This window comes from Taeniopygia guttata, chromosome 5 (genome assembly GCF_048771995.1).
Source record: "Taeniopygia guttata chromosome 5, bTaeGut7.mat, whole genome shotgun sequence".
NCBI lineage: Eukaryota > Metazoa > Chordata > Aves > Passeriformes > Estrildidae > Taeniopygia > Taeniopygia guttata.
Window position 1 is genome coordinate 35,122,501 of NC_133030.1, and position 19,856 is coordinate 35,142,356.

Consider the following 19,856-nt stretch of genomic DNA (forward strand, 5'->3'; position numbering starts at 1 on the left):
TGCTACTACAAAACCGGAAACAAATAAGTTTTTTGTGTATCTCCCCTTTCCCTTAGATTTAATTTTTATTTATTTCTGAACTGCAGATATCTTTGATCTGAATTGCAAAAATGCATTAGTGAAATATAAACAAAGATATGCTCACTGGAGTCAGAAATTATATGCATCATCTCTAAATCAATGCGAAAAATATACAAAGAAGCAGTAACAGATATATTACTCTGTGCTTGAAATATTTTTATGACAGTTCCCATATAATATGGGTACAATATATCATCCATTGGGATGTTTACCTAAATTCTTAGTAAGATTGTACTTATTTATGTAAAGCACATTCTATTCTCAGTACTTCAAGATTTGTCTTTTCCAGAGATGGTAAGAATCTACACATTACCATTAATATGAAATAAATTCTTGATTTTATGCTAACTGTATGATCAGGTTACACAGACACTTCACAGACCATTAAAACCTTCCAGTAATTGATAGGTAATCACTCATTTGCTGGCTGCAGCAACGTACATGAGAGAAAAAACATTCTTTTTTACTAATGTAACATGTAGAACTTGCTGCTATTGCTACACTTAATGTTCACGGTGCCATATCATTTTTAATGCAAACACTCATTTTCTGCTTCCATTTTCTATTAAAAGGCAACACAAAACAGCATATATTTCATTCTATCCCTTTGAGGATTGCATAAGCAGTTCCAGGGAGTATCAGCTCTGTTACTATTACAGTAAATAAATATTTTAGAGTTTAAAAAACAGGTATTTCATCAATTTATTTTTTTTCTAGGAAACTACTTGCCACTTGTTCTAACTTTTTACCTCTTCTTTAATGTAATGCTAAGATAGAAGTTTTTAATACAAATAACACCTTGTATAACAAGGTAAATTCATATTCTAGTTAATAAACAGCATCAATAAATTTGTCAAGACTTTAATGGCATCCGTACAGAACTTTTCAAACACTGAGGAATTTATTCTCCTTAAGTGCTTTACCTTAAGCAGTTTTCATTAGCCATTTTCTAATCCGTATGAACAGAAATAAATGGAGCCAGGAAAATTATCTGTTTTAAGCCTTCCTATTACTAAGAAATAGTAATAACTTAGATGGGTTTTGTTATTAAAGGCAAGGATTCAAACTGATACAACTCCATTTAATCAATGTAAGAATTTTTAGAAAGTTTATGCAATAAAGACCTGCAGTCTGTTGGAAATTTTCAGCAAAATACAAATTCAGAGTATCCTACACATTTGCCTTGAAGTTAAAAGACTAATTACATGAACTGATTTATTAATAAATGTGGCTTTTTGTCTAATTATTTTAAGTACTAACAGACTGGGGAACCATTTTAAATGTCTAATGTGCCTTGAAACCATTTTTTTTAGGTTAATTACATTTCTCACTAAAGTCACTATAGATATGCCCCTCAGGTTTTACACTGGAAGATTAAAGAAAAAAGAAAGATGATTACCTCATTGGCCAGGTCCAGTAATACTGGGGCAGCTGCATTTTTCATCACCCCATTCAGGTACCTAGACAAGACAAAGCCAGGTAATTTTGCAATGGCAGGAAAAGACCAGTTTATACATGTCAGTATCCCTCATGAATCTTTTTCATTTGGGGGAAAATGCCCCATTACAGAGTATTTAATGGGTAATCTTTTAAAAAGTAAGTATTTTAAGCAACCACTAACTCTCCAGGGTTGTCTCCTTTTCTATTCATCTGCAAAATATATCCATCTCAATGAAGACACTGGTAAAAAATCCAATATATCAAGAAATTAAAAAAAAATGTGGCTTAAGACACACAAATAAATTATATCTGTACTACTTAAAGATGCATCACAGACAAATAAACATCTATTATTCACAATAAATATTTTTGGTTCCACATGACCTTCAACTATGATGATGGAGTCTATAGTTAAACCAATTCACTGTATGCACAAAACCATAAATTCTCAAATTTATTCCAGATTTTATCAACTGGGCAGTAATTTAAATACTAAAGGCTTACTTTAGTGAAATCAGTCTAACAATTAATATTCTACAAAGAAAACAAGAAATATTTAGGATTCAATAAATGTTGATAGAAAGTCATTACCCTATCAGTGGCGAAGGCTTAATGTTTCTAGTTGAGGGTATTACAGAATGATGTTTCTGACCATCAATTCATACAATATTGCTTTGCTCACTTCTGTTACTTTCACTGCTTGATATTTACATTTTGATAAAACTTGAAACCTGTGTTCTGAAGCTGATGGGAAGGAGCTATGATATTGGAAGCCACTTTCTGCTTTGCAGCCATGTGGAAAAGAACAATAGTTACCAACATTTGAACCTGCTCGTTTATCCTATCTGTATTCACATAGCACATCATTACTGACATCATTAGAAGGCCACAGCCTTTTCAGCTCTATCATTATCTATCCATCAGAAGACACTCTTCTGCTCATTAGTTACAGACATTAAAATTCTTTGTCATTTTGCCTTTCTGTGAAATGGGTGGTACACCTTTATAAAACCCCTTCAAATAAGATTAGATAGAGGGCTTTTTGCTTCCAAGTTATTCTGAAGCTTAATGAATTAAGGAAATGAAAAAATCTTTTTGCTGTAAATTATTTCAGTTCCACATTAAAAAAAAAAACAAAAACACACATACACAAAACATGTTTAAACATTGTAAATTTATAACAGAAGAAAATGAGATATCATACACGAAACACAAAGCCAGGAAAATGTACTTGAGAATGAGGTTCTCAAACATGCATGTAGATGATCAAACAGCAATAGTGAGAATGAAGTACATTTCTGTCATATATTTCTAATGCTTCTGGCAACTCCATTATAGACTAAGAGGTCTCACATGCTGAAGGCAATAAAGTTCTGAAAACTTGCTGATCCTTCTTGTACTTCGTGCTTGCCTAAGTGTCAGACTAGTAAGTCTCAGCCAAGTAGAAGAAACTACTCTACTCAGCTATTTTACTTGCTCCTAACAGGGACCACTGGAAATGCCTACCTTCAAAACCTGGTAGATTCTGACCTAAGAAAGCAATGACAGCACAATTATCTGCTTGTATGTCGGCAGAAATACTAAGGAGCATAGCATTCAGTCTGGGGTTTACAGCAGTAAAGTGGATGCTACAGAAGAGCAGAGGAGAAGACGTTTGTCATATTTACACCTGAAGTGTTTCAAAGTGGCTTCTATCTCAAGTTGTCTGCTTCTGTAGCTGCCTAAACATACTACATGGTAAATCTATTAAAACAGAACTGAAATGAGTTTTTTAGCTATTGACCAGAACAGCTCTGATTTTAAAACTTGTGCATTTTACTCAGCCATGTTAATACACTTGCAAAATGACATACTCAGAAATAGCATAAAGAATGATTTTCCCTACCACCACCACACAGCTTCATACATAATGCATTAGTTATGTACTGCTATCATACTTCAGACTACAGAAGAAGACAGGAGACCAAATCCTCCTACCTGATGTGAGACAATCTTAATCATACCTATAACCCTACTGACACCACTGCACCTGCTGCTTCGCATAAAGCGAAATCTTGTCCCATGTTTTAGGTTGAAGTTTCAGGCTGGAACTAGTGATTTACAGATACTCTAAGAAAAGGGTTACTTATGCAGCAGTTACAATTACCACAAGCCACTTCACTAAAACTGTGCTGGTGAAAAATAATTAAAAGTAGTACTGTATATACATGTTACTAGCATAACAAGATTTTAAGACAATATTCTTCCTAAACAAATATCAACCCTAGGAAAAGTGTGATGTGATCCAGTACAAATTTTACAAAACAATACAACTACTAAAAAACCAAAATCAAACACCCAAACTAGTACACTTTACACTAGATATTCTAAACCAGTGTCTGTTATAATCAGGGTGTGGTTAAGTTTTAAGCACATGACTTTGGCAGAAGCACATTTAATTGTTTACAAATGAAGGCTCTTTGTTTATTTTCTTGATTCATACAGATTAGTATTAAGCACGAATATCACACATCACAAGTATGAATTCATTTGCCATGCATGCTCTTCAGATATGTCAGTCTACAAAGTAATATTTTAATTGCATATCTTTACCTGTTATCACTATGCCCCAATTATGTCACTGGAATATTTTTAGTAAAGCCTATGGAACTAAGAGAATAACTACAAGGTGTAGCGAGCACAGTTTATTAGCTCAAGATGCAAACAATTGTAAAATGACATAAAGGTTTTCATCCTCTCTTAAAAACTATTTCTGACACTTCTGTTGATAAAACAGAAGTGATCTAAAAATTAGTGTTTTAACTGGCAATACATGAATATGTAACTTTTTGTAATGTAACACGAATGTTGTTTTAAACAAGCACTGTAACAGAACAAGCTCTCTTGCTGTAAAGAAGTCATCAAAATCAGTGTTGACACAGAAATCCTAAAAATTACAAACTATAGGCAATACATAATAAATGCGATCACATACACTGGAAAAAATATTTGCTTATCCTGACTTAGAGCCAGGGAAGTAAACCCTTTCTTAATGAGAATGACCAAATAATGAAAAATTTCTGTATTTCCAGTGAAAAACATTTTTATGTGAACGATTCTGTATTCCCAAATTCTTAATTTATTGTTATATACAGTTAGTTTCGTAAGCTAATTTACTCACTTTTTTTTTTTTTTTTTTTTTTTTTTTTTTTTTTTTTACTGCTGTAAAACCCAGTAGCTATGATAAGAATCTTAACTGGGGTGGGGAGGTCATACCTTTGGTAGTAAGTTTCGATAGCTTCAGCAGTGTGATGCTTGGCATGTGTTCTTTTGATTTGTTTCTAGAAAAATGAAAAAAACAGGACTTTTAAAAAGGTGTCAGATCAAAACACAGAAATCATGACTACACAAACACGCATCCTTGGCTACACTTTGATAGATGTGAACCATGCTTTTAGATTCCATACAGAAATGACATTCAATCTACCTACTGAATTGAACGTCTTCAGACTGTACTGCAATGTACCATATGTAAAAGGCAGTAAGGTCACAATAATTGAATCTAAATAAGTTTACTGAAGGCTGCTGAGGGCAAAGAAAAACTTGTTCTCTCTTTCAACCTTTGTATTAATTTTCCCTCAATTCAATTCCATCTAAGTCTGGTACACTCTAGTTTTACAATTCAATTGGCATTTTTAACCAGGAAGAACATTGCTTAAAAACAACTTATTTGAAAAACTACAAAAAGTAATTCCATAGAGACTTGCCACTTGACTGACACCTGTCATCTCATGATAAATGACTCCATTTTCTGCCTCTCTTGCCTTCTGCCACTCCGGCAATGGTCATTTATCATCATCTCTGTCAGCAATGGAAAGCAGCACTGACAGTGCAAGTCAGCAAACATTTAGCACATGGAACCACGCAACACAGGGAAATTATTATTGTCAGAATAATAATGGTTTAGCATAATTTATTACAGGTCCACCAAATAAGCAAAGGCTAGATGTTATTAGACAGATGGATGGGTAGGTTTGGCAGCCATCCACTGAGACTCAGGCAGTGCTTGATGTGGAAAAAGGAACATCCTCCAAACCAATCAGAAAGCTGGCAGTTCAATTACAAAGAAATAAAGGGACATTCATCATTCAATTAGGCACCTGTCAACCCTCACAAAGGAGAAAACTTCTAACCTGGTACTCCTGGGAGAAGATGCTCAGCAGAGTGGACTGCGATTGACTGGAACAAATAAAAGAAGGACAAAGTTAATTACTGGAGTGCACTGCAAAGAAACAAAAGAGAAGGGAGCTTCAAAGGTAGGCCTGCTGCCCTGTAATCTAACAGAACATGAAAACAAGTGTGGAAAAGTTGTTCCAGATGAACACCTCAGACAAAGGCTTCCTGCTGCTAGGTCAAGGAGAGAGTGTATGAGGGAGGGGAGGAAAATATAGCAAGAATTTCAAATCAAACTAGCATATTGTTTGGGTGATTCAACTTCAGAACCCAAAAGTCCTACCAGGTGCAAATAGTGGAGTTAAAAGATAACAGGGAAAAAAGGAAATTAATAGCAAAATTTCCATTAAAAATTGATGGGGTTAAATTCCATCAGCAGTTGGGAACATGCCGCTTGTTCACTGGCAACGTATTGAAATTCATTTTGTTAGCAGCAAGGGAACTTCTTCAGTAGCTGTCTCATATTCAGGTTAAAAACTTCCCCCTCTGTCAGAAGTAGCATATGGGACCAGTGGAACATTCCCACTGAAACTGATGTGCTTTGAAAATGGAAACTTTCACAGCAGGAAGCCAAGATTCCCCGGAGTCGGTCATTTCCAAAAGCTGCCATAAGCTTCATTCATCTAAGGCTCTACTCAATGTCAAACACCTGGCAATGAAGCAACCTGGAAAGCATTCTTCCCAAGTGGGAATTTTTCTCTCTGAATTGTTAACATTTAGAAAAGAGACAAGATTTTTTTTCCTCTGAAAGGCAATCAATACCACACCACTACTGTTTTCAATTGTCCTCTGTGGATATATCTACCTCATCACATCTTGAATACTACTAATTACTCCTGATATATTTTTCTACTACATGCAACTTGAACAAATTATAGTCTCAATAAATCGAGTTTTATGGTACAGCAAAGCATTATGAATAATTAACATTTTTTCCTTCCATGAACTTACCTACTATAGCACAGCATAGGTAGTTCAAAGATTTCACAATGTCTAAAGTCTCACGCTTCTGTCAGATTTTTTGTATGTGAATTTAACACCAGTATCATATCATAATTACATTAAAAGTACTTATTCTCTCCATGCATAAATGACCCTTCTCCTTCCAACTGTAACACTTCAGAAGCAATAATTTAAAATAAGGAAGTCTTACTCTCACTTTCAAAAGGAAACACTGAGGCACAAAACAACTAAATGGTTGGATCAGAGTTAAACAGACAGTACATATATGCAGCATGGTATAAAGTTACCTCTAAACCAAGCAGCTGAAGAATCAGGAACAAAGTGACTAGAGTAATGCAGTGCTGTATAAAGAACTTACAAATATGCCTTATCCATAGCTGTGCTTCCAGGCTTTGTGCCATAATTATGTATTTTGGGCTTGTCTGCCCAGCGCAACATCTGTGTGACAGCAGTAAGCTAAGCCTTGATCTTTGGTATTTTACACACGGGACTGTTCACCCTGAGTACTCATTGAGATTGAATCTTAAAACTAGAAAAATGATAGCAACAGAAACTGACTAATATATAGATTTATTAAATTAATAGATTACAGAAAAAATAAGTCAAATAAAGTAAAGAATTTAAATTTTTATAAAGTTTTTATTAAATTAAACAGTATTTAAATAATATTTATTTAAGTATACATGTGACACAGAGGCCAGGTGTTACATACCACAAAGCCTCTCCAAAAGATGCACAATCCAATTATGACAACCTGCAACCTGCACATGTTCACTAGAAGGTGAACAAAGGAAAGAAATTAAGATTATATACTTACACAGGCTATACAAATACAGAAAGCTAAGGTATTTCAAGTTGATTTAAAAAAAAATACAAACCTGCAGGCTATAAATAAGTTGGATACATATGGCTGCCTAATGGCTCACCAGATAATTACTATTACCTTGTAGATTTACATGGTCATAATGGTAGAACTGAATTTAGAGATGTGGAAAAAAAATCCCAGAACAGATCAGGACAGCATTTGACTAGATCTCAGGGTTGAGTTCTCCTCCACTGACATAGCAATTTTTGTGGTTTTATGCACCGTACTTACACAACCATTATCCTATTATACACTGACACATCAGAAGAAATTAAGACCATTATCCCTCTCTCCCTTTACACTCCACCTTTAATGGCAGACTTGGAAATGCTAGGTTAATGACCTTGATGACTTTCAAGGTCTTCTCAAAACTAAACGTTTCTCTTATTCTTGTCCATTTTATTTGTCCCCTTGGTGTCCTTGGATTTTAACCTACTTCAATTTAGATCAACACTCCTCTGCTATGCTTCCAATTGTTCAGATAATCTAGGACTTAGCACGAATACTGAAAAAATTCATTCCAATAACAGTGCAAATTAGATATATACTGGATTGCAGTACAGAAACTTTATCACTGGGGCAAAGAGAATTATTTCAATAACACCATTCAAATAATTACAAGACTTACTACTGGATGATCTTTATCCTTCTCCAGGAGAAGTGGATTTGTATCTTCACATGGCTGCTTCCATGCTTCTTTTGGTTAACATCGTTCCTGTCTTAAACACTAAAACCACTCATCTGCCACTCAGTGTTTCCTTGCTACAATGTCATTGAGACAACTTCCTGGCAAAATGAAGTAGCTCCTCAAAACACAGATGGAGCATCGATTCCAAGATTCCATTGAGTGAAAACTGAAACATCATGGTTTCTGAAAAAGACACTACTATGTACTTGGACAGGAAAGAGGAGTCATGAACATGAATTTCAATAGCAAAACAGCATGATCACAACTGCTGATACTGACAGCAAGAATACTACCACAGAAGTTACCATTACTTCTAGAGGAACAGCTAAATTCCCAGGGCTCCATCCATCCTCTGATACTTCTATACAAGATTTCAAAGCAACAAATGAGCAGACAAATGCATTTATCGCTGAGCTATCCAGGAAAACAAACGTAACACTGAAAGTGGTTTTTTATTCAAAATAACATTTGAGTACTGTGTTATTGCCTTTCATGGAATAAACTATATAGTAAGCCTCATGGCTTACTTGAAGACTAGGAATATAGATGATTGTGACAAGCAGACACTTTTGTTGAGAAACTGTAGAGCTAAGGTAATAATTACCAATTTTCTGAAACAAACAAACAAAAAACCCAAAAGCCATAATTCTGAGTACTACCTAGTTTAAACATTTAATAATCTAACCTGATATCCTCTTGTGGAATTAAGTATATTGTCCATGGAAATAAGCACATTTTTCTCTTAAGTTCTGTAGTGACAACTTTCATGGAAACATTTTCTTCTGAAATTCCAGACAGTAATGAATCTAACTCCCAGAGCTCTGTTCAAAGCATCCAGCCTCACTCTTTAGATATCCTCTTTTACTTGTATACTGGCATCCACAGTGATGCCAATTTACCTTTTGTTGCCCCATGCTGATGTCAGTGCCATACTTCCATCTGAATGCTTGATGTATGCTCTTGTCAATACGCAGGGGGATTTGAGCAGAAAACTGAAATCTAAAGTTGGCTAAAAATGCCCATTTTTTAAAGATAAAATTACTTCTATTTTATAAAATGAAGTGCAAGTTCCAGGTTCCAAGTGATACAAAGATATAAAAAATTGCCTGCCATTAAAAAATAGTATTACAGTTATGAAAGTTTGTTCTAATACACAAATCCAACATTTAAATTGGATGCCCAAGACAGTTCAGAAAAAGGGATAAGAGAAATGATCTCTAAGAACTTAGATATCAGTCAATCTAGAAAGAAAACGGCAAGTTTGGTGCTGGGAAAAGAATATGCCCTTTGGTCAATTAGTACATGACAATAAAATTTAGACCATTCTCTTCTAATCAGTATCAGAATTTGTAGACGAAAAATGCCATAATCCCTAGAAAGTGCTTCAAAAATGTTCTGGTTTGCAATGAGTACTCATATATAAAATAGTAACAGATAAGTTACTACTTCATATAAGCAGTTTACTGCTTTGTAGCTAGACTACATACAAAACTTTGAAAGCAATTTAATTGTACGAGATCATCACCTCAACAAAACAGAATTGCAGATGCAACCAAGATTTGGAGTGCTGTCCAAGTTAATATTTGCTACTTACTTCAGCCTCACCAGGAGAAAATCCAAGCATAGCAAATGTTATGTAAATATTATATTATCAGCCGTTGCAAATAATGATTTCTTTACAGTTAAGATGAAACTTACAGCTTTTACTTTATTTTCTGAGATTCAAAACATGCAGTTGTAGGTGCAAACCAAGATTCCACTTGGTTTCTTGTTTCATGTTTTAGAATGAATTTCCTTTCCCTCACTTTTAACTCTATAGTTGTTGCCTAAAGTAGAGAGTAAAAAATCAGTTTTACATTTAATTTAACATGGAACAAAGGTAGAGTATCTAAAGAGATTTCACACAATTGGAAACAAGAAGGAGGAAAGCACTGTCCATAAGACAAATTTGTTTTAGATAAACAGAATAGCTTCATTGCTTCCTTTCACAAAATGGAATATTGCACCTAATTAAAAAGGTAAATATATTGGTTAAGAAACAGAGTGTAGGGGCAGGAGCTGTGTTTCCAAAATTCAAAAGCAATTACCTGAGAAATCCCAAAGCTGCAGTGTCAAACCTTCTCTCTGAAGAACATACACTGCCACTTAAATATAGCAACAATTCAATAAAGGAGGGAAAGTATTTCTTCCACAGGCTCTAGTGAGTATGCAGTGCTACCCACATCTTTCATTATATGAAAGTTCTAAAGTTCTAGAGTAGATAGCAAGAATCTCTCATTTTTTTTTTTAACTGGAAAAGAACTTTCCTTTTCCATGTATTGTAAGTTTAAAAATACTTTTACTGGTACAATATTGAGTATTAAAATAAAAGTAATAGGGCTAGACTGTGTGGTGCTGCCATGTCAGATTTAAAATCTAAGTGAGGAAAAGAAAGATATAAATCCAAAAAATTTAAAAGACTAGTAGAGAAAGGGGAATTTTTCTCACATCTATCCTGAAGTTTCAGACCACGTGTCTAAAACATATTTTTCCTGTTACCTTATTAAAGACATGAAAGAAATCCAAGCAGCCAAATTCTCATCTTCTACACTGCAAATTATCTGGAACAGGGACTCCTAAAGGAAGCAATGTTTATACTGCTTATCACACCCTAATTTGTAAAAACTCTGGCAGTAATGGAATTCAAATAGATCTAGCAGCATTGTTTCAAATGTATAACATGCACAGAGGCATATAACCTCAGTGGCTTCCCAGAACCGCAGGACATGGACACCAAGCACCACAGTTACACTTGTAAATGACACAATGCCCCTCTGATGGTCAAATTCCCACCTGAGAAGAGATGACAACTAGTGGATTCTCCGAATTTCTTCCATGTGTCAGGATTGTCCAGACAACAAAAAGGTTTCTTAGCAATCTGAATGATTCCACAAGAGAATCCAGGAAGGCTCAGGAATACCAAAGGCCGACCCAGAGCTTGTTAGGCTTATATGCTTGAAGAACATGGAACAAAGGAGGCATGTAGAACAAAGGCCCTCTAAAATAGTTACAGCTTTAATCTTTCTTCACTGTAGCCTCTAGTACAACAATCGTTCTTATAGTTTAGTATGATTATGGTCATTTTCTGAAGAAAATTCTCAAAAAGCAGAGTATTGTCTCTGAATGCATTTGTACTTTCATCACTCACAAATCTACAAAATTATTCATCAGAAGTCAGTGAATTACCAATTTAAGTTAAATCAATATACTTGTCTATACACATGTGTGTGAATATATATTTTTAAATCAATAGGTGAGTTTGAATTAGAGCTCCTAAGTAACACAGAAGTATCTAAGTCTTTAGTTACAACATGCTAACTTCTATAAAGTGGCCATCTTCCAATTTTCCAGATTTCCAACTACACCAGTTCAAGTCTGGAATACAAAACCAGTTTTATTATTTCTGCATAAGAACCCTTCCATACAATGAAGCAATGAAGTATTACTGGTAGCTACTCATCTGGAAACGATCAAGTCAATACAATTCTGTAGAGAAAATACTCCCATTACAAACATATTATTATTATTATTATTATTATTATTATTATTATTATTATTATTATTACTATTATTATTACTATTATTATTATCATCATCATCATCATCACCATCATCATTATTATCATTATTATTATTTTGTTACTGTTGTTATTGTTATGCAGTGTGCATGTAGATATACACATATATATGACAAGAAGTACATGATGATATAGTCATTTCAGACTTAGTATGATTACATTTAAAATCAAGATGAAATCCAAGCTCATCTGATGAACAACAGCATTAACCAATTTTAAATTTCACTGATATCCAGTTCAGTAAGCTGTACAACAGCTCAACTCAAAAGACTTAAAGAGATCCCTAAAAATTGCCTTTGCCTCAAAGTCAATTTCATACCTTTGGCAGGATCAAAAATAAAATACAAAGTAAAGATTCTGAGGAGAAATATATCCTGTATTGCAGGATGCAGGATTCACTATTCAAATATAATAAAAAGGTTAAATTCAGGTATGCACATTCAACTTTGCTGCCTATAACCAGGGCTATAACTGTATGACAATGCTCAGTGAAGGCTACTTGAGAAGAGTCATCACTTCTATGACCTTGACACTGGTTGGTCCCACAACTTCTATACAATTTAGTGATGTGTGAGAACAGATGATGGTGCAATACATAGAAATGGCAGCATTTAAAATTCATAGTAGCGTAAGGCTATTACTTTTCCCACTGGACCACTTGAACTTTAATAATGTCTGACCTAGTTGGCCAATAAGTTCTAGCAGCAGACAGAGGAAAATTGCCAGTATTAGATACTGTTTGATTTTTCATTTAGGAAGACTTAGAAGTTCCTTTAAGAATAGAGCACCAATTCTTCCTGTAGACACCTAATTTTTTGGTGTCTCTTGTAACAACCGATGTATTTTAAAACAACTGCAGACTATGAACAATCTGTATCAGATGTGAAAAAAATAAATTGCAGACGTAAGTACAAATAACCAATACAGGCAATGATCCCAAAATAATGCTAGCTAAATTGCACCTTCTTTCACCCACACCACAAAAGTCTGATTTCCAACAGCAATAATGTAAGAATAACTAAAAATACTCGATATTCAAATGATTCCAAAGTATTTATGATCAACTGCCTAACCTGAAAAGAGATGAACAAAAATGCTGGTTTTCCATTCACATATACATTGTTAAGAAGAACAGTATCATGCTTTAACAGTGGATAAATAAGTAACATGTTAAAAAAAAACAGTAATCACAGCAACGGAAGAGTAGCAGGTCTAATGAAAAGAAACTACTTTTTCAGTTTTATAATATTTGCAAGCAAGTAGTGAAAATGGACAGTAATTTGCCTAAGATATTGTTCTGATATAATTTCTTTCTGGAATTAAACAATGCTTGTTGCATGAATGTTTAGATTCTATTCCAATGCCAAACCCACAGAGAGACCTCTATAATTAAATAGTGTTTCACTAATATTTCAAGTCTCTTCCATTAAAATATAAAACTATTTTGTAAGGTCACATTTTCAAATAATATTTTTAGATGTAATACAGAACAATATATATTCACAATAGGGCTTAAGAAATACATTGTCAGTGCTAAAATGTGAAATTAAAACTCCCAAATATTCTGACATCAGGCTTCAATGACTGTTGGAACATCCTCACCTTACAGACAGCAGAACTCATTTTCAAGTATCTAAATCAGGGAAACCACTGACAAAAGAAACTGATAGGAGTCAAACAGGGTTTGTCTCCACATACACCTTGATAATCTTAATACTTGTCCACCACATCTCCATTTCCTGGTATTCTCAAGAATTCTAATTTTAACTCTATCATTAATTTTTTTTTGAGAAAATTTAAAAAACCCAAAACCAAACCAAACCAAACCAAAACAAAACCCCAAAAAACAAAAAAAACCCAACACTTAAGAATAACTAAAGTACATGATTTGCTATGTCCTTCATTTCAACCGCTTAGTTAAAGCTTAGCAAGTTATTTAGCAAGAAGAAAAGTTTCTCCATATCCAGGAAAGAATCAGTGAACGTCCCAAAGCAGAGGCATACAGCAGCATACCAGAGACTGAGCAAAAAGGCAAAACATACATGAACATTTGCACTCAAGTTTACATCATCCACACTTCAATTTACTTCAGTAAAGACTGTACCAAAAATATGTTTGCAAGTTTGACATATTTTTCTTAGTAGCATAATCTAAATATTGAACCATTAGACAAAAACAGACTAAAGTAGTTCCTTATCTGATGTTGGTTGTGAAAAGACGGATGTTCCTAGGGCCTAGGGTGCAACAGCAATGGATCCCAACAAGCAGTTAAGGCAAAGAAGATACAATTTAAACCAGGGGTTTATCCTTCTCCTTTCTTATCTGCCCTACTGATAGAGCCAAGGTTGACACATTGAAAATATACTCAGTAGGCTACTACCAGAAAGCAATTTTTGAAATATTTATTTTGTGTTCATCCCTTCATTTTTTTTGGATTAGCCTATCATGCTGCTTCCTCTTATGCCCAAGAAAAGAAATGGATCAGAAGTTAAGTTTTTCAGACTTCAATCTCAAATTTACTTACTGTGGACAAAGGGGAAAATAATTCTACTTTACAGATTTTTTTTTCTCCAACAAAACTACATTGTCCTGTACAAGTTAGGTGTTTAAGTTTAGAAAACTATTTTTATGAATGAGTGGTAATTCAGAGCTAATTAGCTGGTTCATTTTGTATTAAAGAATTAACCTGCATGTAAAAAGCATATATGTGCTGAACTAAATAAACCCCTAGACACCCATAAACAATTTGCTCCTAAAAATATAAAATCAGATTTAGAAAACTATAAACTACATTTAAAATTTACTATTTAGAAGCAATTAATTACAGAGACAGCCAGGTGGCTTTCATTATATAAATTACTGTTAATGACACTTGCCTCATGCTGCTACTGTATTTAGCATTTGCATGCATCACATGTCAAGCACACACACTGTTGCATAGGTTTCTCCAGGGTAAAGAGTGAACATTTTAAGTCAAAAAAGCTTCCAGTTATCCAATCAAAACTGTTAATTCCTTAAACAAGTTAGTATCTTATTGATGTTTCCCATTCAGGATATAATCTAAAATATATTCAGGATAAAATTTGAAGACTCAAACACAGATGACACAGAAGTGATAGTTTTTAGTAAATTCCCATTTCGGTTATGATGCAGACTCAAGGCAAGAGATGAATCAATTTATAGCTAGTTCCCTTGAGATTTTAGAGCCCTAGACAGTGTTTATAATAATAATAAAAAAAAGCTATTTGTAATTATTGAATTAAAAAAGGGAAAAAATATAACAATTCTTGTTATTTCCTGAACCTGCTGGGGGACAAGCCACTTGAATCTGCTTACTAGAAGGTCCTCTTTGAAAGTTTCCTGCCAAATTTGCCCTAAACCAGAACATCTATCTACCCAAGAGTGCAGTATTTTGTCTTGTATATCTAAGTTGTTGTACCATGCGTGCAGATATTTACAAAGCCTACTTTCAGCCCCAGGGATAAATCTTATTATGCCATAGAGGGAATAATGTCATTTAATGCCACTACTTCCCCTTGGAAAGACTGCAGAAATGCACAAGAAAGAAATCCAGCTATCTCTTTTTACTAATGTTCTTCCAGCATTCTCTTTTTAAAAAAGCTGTCTACCTAAAATATGAAGGGAACATCATAAGAGCTGATCACAACATTACATTAATGTATCCTAAAACTTCTCTAACCCTTTCCACTCCTATCAACAGGCTTTTCCTTTTCCTTTCTCTTCCTCCCCTCTCTAGAGGAGTTATCTGATGTTCCCTATATTGCCCTGAAAAGACATACAATGATTATAAGCTTTGTTTCCCACAGTGCCACTGCAGGAAATGCTGGCTTTCCAGAACAGAATCTAATGGAACATTAATGGAACAAAGTCGTATCTAATAAAAATAGTCAATAAGATTGACTATACAGCATCACCTTCACTAAGTACCAAAATTTCACTGATTTTGGCAGAATGAACCTAAGAGGCTTTGATAAATAAATGTGGAAGCCAAGGAAGAACAAGGAAAAAATGGCATAAATGTGATTTTTATCACAGCAGATATGCAAGTATTTTTTTCTCTCTGTACCCCCAAAGTACTTTGTTAATGCACCTCTTTCCTCTAAACCAACTGCAAAGAAATATTTAACTTAAAGTTATGGCTGTTCATATGTAATCTGTTACCTGGATTAACAAAAAAAAAAAAAAAAAAAAAAGGCAGAAGGCCTCTCTATCCACCTAATCACCATATCAATGACACATGCCACAACAGAGAAGCACTAGTTTATTTGATTGATCATGGTAGATAAACTCCAAATAACAGAGAAATTAACAAATGCTTGACATTTGCTCAACATCCATTATTCTGACACTGCTTTCAGGATTTCAAAGCCTGGGAGTATGCTTAATCAACATTCATATTCCCTAGTGAGCTACAGGCACCATATTGCGCCCCGCCTTAGTACTGATGAAAACTGCATATTGGCCATTTCCAAAATGTTCTGGGACTCCACGCAGGGCCTCTTCTCTCCCTTGTTCCTGTTCTGCAGTTTTCTTTTAAACACTTCCAAGACAAAAGCATCTGCCAGTTTTTCTCTCTAGGGATGTATGCAAAATGAACTTAACAGTTTTAAGGCAAGAGAAACCCTCACATCTAAATTCATTCATAGGACAGAAAAGGGCCTAAGAGGCCTCTCTAGGGACAAAACCCTTCTGAAATTTTCCCCGACAACACTGGGAGCTTTATAAAATCTAAGTCCAGACAATTTCCAATTCAAATGCCCAGCATAGCATGACCTTTGTCAGATCTATGAGCCCTAGATGCACCCAGTATTTTTTTATTCTAACCAGCACAGACATTAGACAGGGCACTACTGCTAAGCAGGAGGTTGACTATTTGCATGCTCTTCTATTGTGAAAATGTAACAGTGACAGCACTGTGTCGAATTCTTTTCCCCCTAGAACTTTAACTCCATAGGAGAGGCATAGCTGACAGATGACTCTCCCAACATCTGTGTTATGTACACTGCACAGCTGAGGAACCTTGGATCACTGTCACGGCTTCTCAGAGATGACCTACACCTTTCTTATATCTACACATGATAAAAAAAGTAAAATAAAAATTTGAAAATGCCTTTTCTTAAATGAAAAGTAAATATGGCAAGAAAGATTAACATAATTTAGTCATTAAGCTGTTCACATAGCAGCTCACCATATGTTGTATAAATGTCCTATACAAAATAATTTATCAGCCCTGACACGTCGCACATCATATTGTATTATTTAATATGCTTACTAAAATTTCATGGATCAAGCACCACTTCTGAAAGCATACAGAAAGCCCTAAAAAATATTTCTTCATCTTCCGTGATTTATTTTGATTGCCTTTTACAGCTACATGATAAAGTAGAACTTGCAAAATTACGAGGTTAGGGTTTACACAGCTATTGCTTCATATACTATAATATAACAATTGGCTTCATGTCTATATAACATTTTACTTGCATTTAATATTCAGAGGCACATTAAATTAAGCACACTGCTTTCCACTGCATATTTTAATAATTTCAACTGGTTATTTCAGTAAACATCCTGATCCACTAATGCAAAGTTCCACTGAGAGATATCCTTGAAAATGAAATTAAAGAGCTTAGAATTACAAAACAAACTAACACAAACAAGTAATATGTGATACATGCTGACCTCCCTAAATCTGTCTACATAAAAATATATTCATTTCTACACAGTAGCTGAAGCATTTGAATATTATCTTTAAATTACTGTGACTTAAAATGTTAAAACGACGGGCATCTATTGCAGATAAATGGACAAAAAAACCTTGAAACCACAAAAAAAAACTCCAACGTGTAAGAATGATCGTCTGTTACTGTTGAGGTCTGTGTCTAAATAGCAAATTACAACAAAAAGTGCAAGCAGGAAGCTTGAGAATAACAGTTGTTGGACAACCAATGGAATTTCTTTGGAAAAAAAATGCTCAGCACTTAGACGACGTATCAAGCAGACAGATATGGCTAGTAAAATATTTAGATTGAAACGATGCATTTATTCCATACAGGACCATTTTCCTTTCTTTCTCAGACCTCTGATGTCAAAGGAACACAATACAAATGAGATAAAAAATGCAACCCAACTTACTCTTTTTGGTCCACAGTTATATTCTCGTGTTCCTACTAACAGGATAAAGGAAAACATATTCCTGTGTTAGATCACTCACTGCAATAAGGTCTTTGAACTCCAACTGGATTGGAACTTGCTTGGCTTATTGGTGTACCTGCCAACTGGTCAAAGCAGACCTTCCTTTTTAAGCTCTCTAAGAACCAGAGATCTAGCTTTCAAGTTTTTTTCTCTTTTTGTATTTTGTGCACCACAAGAAAATGCACTTGTCTAGGAGGACATATTGCTCAGCTGTGTTGAAAACGGAAGGAGAGCTGCATGCATTTTATATTAATGTGATAAATGGCTAATGTTCAATAGTCATTTCATATATAGAAACATACACTCACTCTGCCTACTGTACTACTCTCCACAAGTTGTAGTCTCCAAATGAGCATCTGTATTCCACAGAAGAGATGCAATAAAGGACTGGATGGTACAACTGGATCAACAGAAGACTGATAAGAAGTTCTGTGATACGTGATGTGTTTATTGTTGTCTGTGTCCTCAATTAACAACAGGGAACTTCAAAAGACCCTTTATAGTAATTCAGTCACAGGAGTGAGTATTACCTCCATCCTGGTCACAATTTCTGGGTTGCCTTTGAAATGGTTTCATACAGGCAGCATTGCATATGAGAATACTTCTGCTATCACACGGGTCTTGTTCAAAGGAGTACCTGATAACATTTTTCTTTCTGTGAAAAAAATCTTTTCTTGGGTACTATCTTAGGACATTTTTATTCTGTGTTGAAGTTTGTGGAGGTATATGGGAAACTTGGCCATCAAGTGCTTCCAAGACTTTGAAGGCCTAAATACAGATATGCAAACACAGGACTATCACCGAAACAATAAAGTCCTCTTCAGCACTACATCCTGATCTGAAGCCTTTTTCCATGTTTGGATGTTTGGACAGACAGCAACACTTAACATTCTATTCAGATGAAAAGGATAAAGCAAGATAGTGACATTCAACAATTCTCTGATACAAAGCAATGAGACTGTCACTATCAATCAGGCTACTGACTATCCTGGTGTGTGCAATGGAAGGAATAGTATCTTCTATTCAAATCACTATAATTACTCAAAATGTTATGGACACAAGAATTTAAAAAAAAGATTGTACCAAAAAGAAAATATAGGATAGCTAAAAAAATGCTTTAGTTGCTTAAACAGAAGTTTTTATCCTAAGTTGCTCACAAATCATAATGTTTTTCCCATAACAGGCAGAGGTTCCTTTTTGGCAAATTTAAGCCTTTTGACAAGAAGTTAATTTACTTTGAATTCTTCATTTGAAGTCCATGGACAACAAGGACTTCATGAGATACAAGCTGAAAACTATTAACAGAGCAAACTATAGGAGTTTGAAATCTACTTGTATGGTACCAATTAGTCAAACAAAAACATGAACAAGGCTTTTAACCACCACCTGATCAGAAGGGCAGAGCATTATCTTTCCATTCCTCTGTCAATGTTGTTGGTTTTTCTTAGTAACAATACTCTATCAGGCTTGTCTTAGAAGACAATTTTATTAGGATCAGTTCCTCCTGTATTGCATTTTCTTAGAAATTAATCCTCAGCAGTATTTCACTCAGTTGAGAGCGTAATTCAAACTTCTGAAACTTTCACAGTGAAAATAGAGATGTTACTTTCACCAGAAATTTAAAGGAATGAACAATAAAAAAATTACTCTCGTAGAAGTATATATGCTGGTTTTTATAGTGATACAATAAGCCATAAGGGGCATATACCAGCACCAAAACAGTTGTAGTCATTAATTTAAGTAATAAATCATAGGTCCTGCTAACAATGACAGCAAA

General features: G+C 34.6%; 1 protein-coding gene across 3 annotated transcripts in view; it reads right to left on the bottom strand.

Annotated features, from left to right (window-relative positions):
• CDIN1 (CDAN1 interacting nuclease 1) overlaps positions 1-19,856 on the bottom strand; it is a 121,324-nt gene that overhangs the window by 89,910 nt on the left and 11,558 nt on the right. For all 3 annotated transcript variants that reach the window (XM_072930157.1, XM_030273126.4, XM_002200499.6), the window contains exons 2-4: positions 5,694-5,739; positions 4,777-4,841; positions 1,481-1,541 (exon numbers count right to left, since the gene is read on the bottom strand). In XM_072930157.1, the coding sequence (XP_072786258.1) occupies positions 1,481-1,541; positions 4,777-4,841; positions 5,694-5,739 (172 nt within the window). The remainder of the gene's footprint in view (positions 1-1,480; positions 1,542-4,776; positions 4,842-5,693; positions 5,740-19,856) is intronic.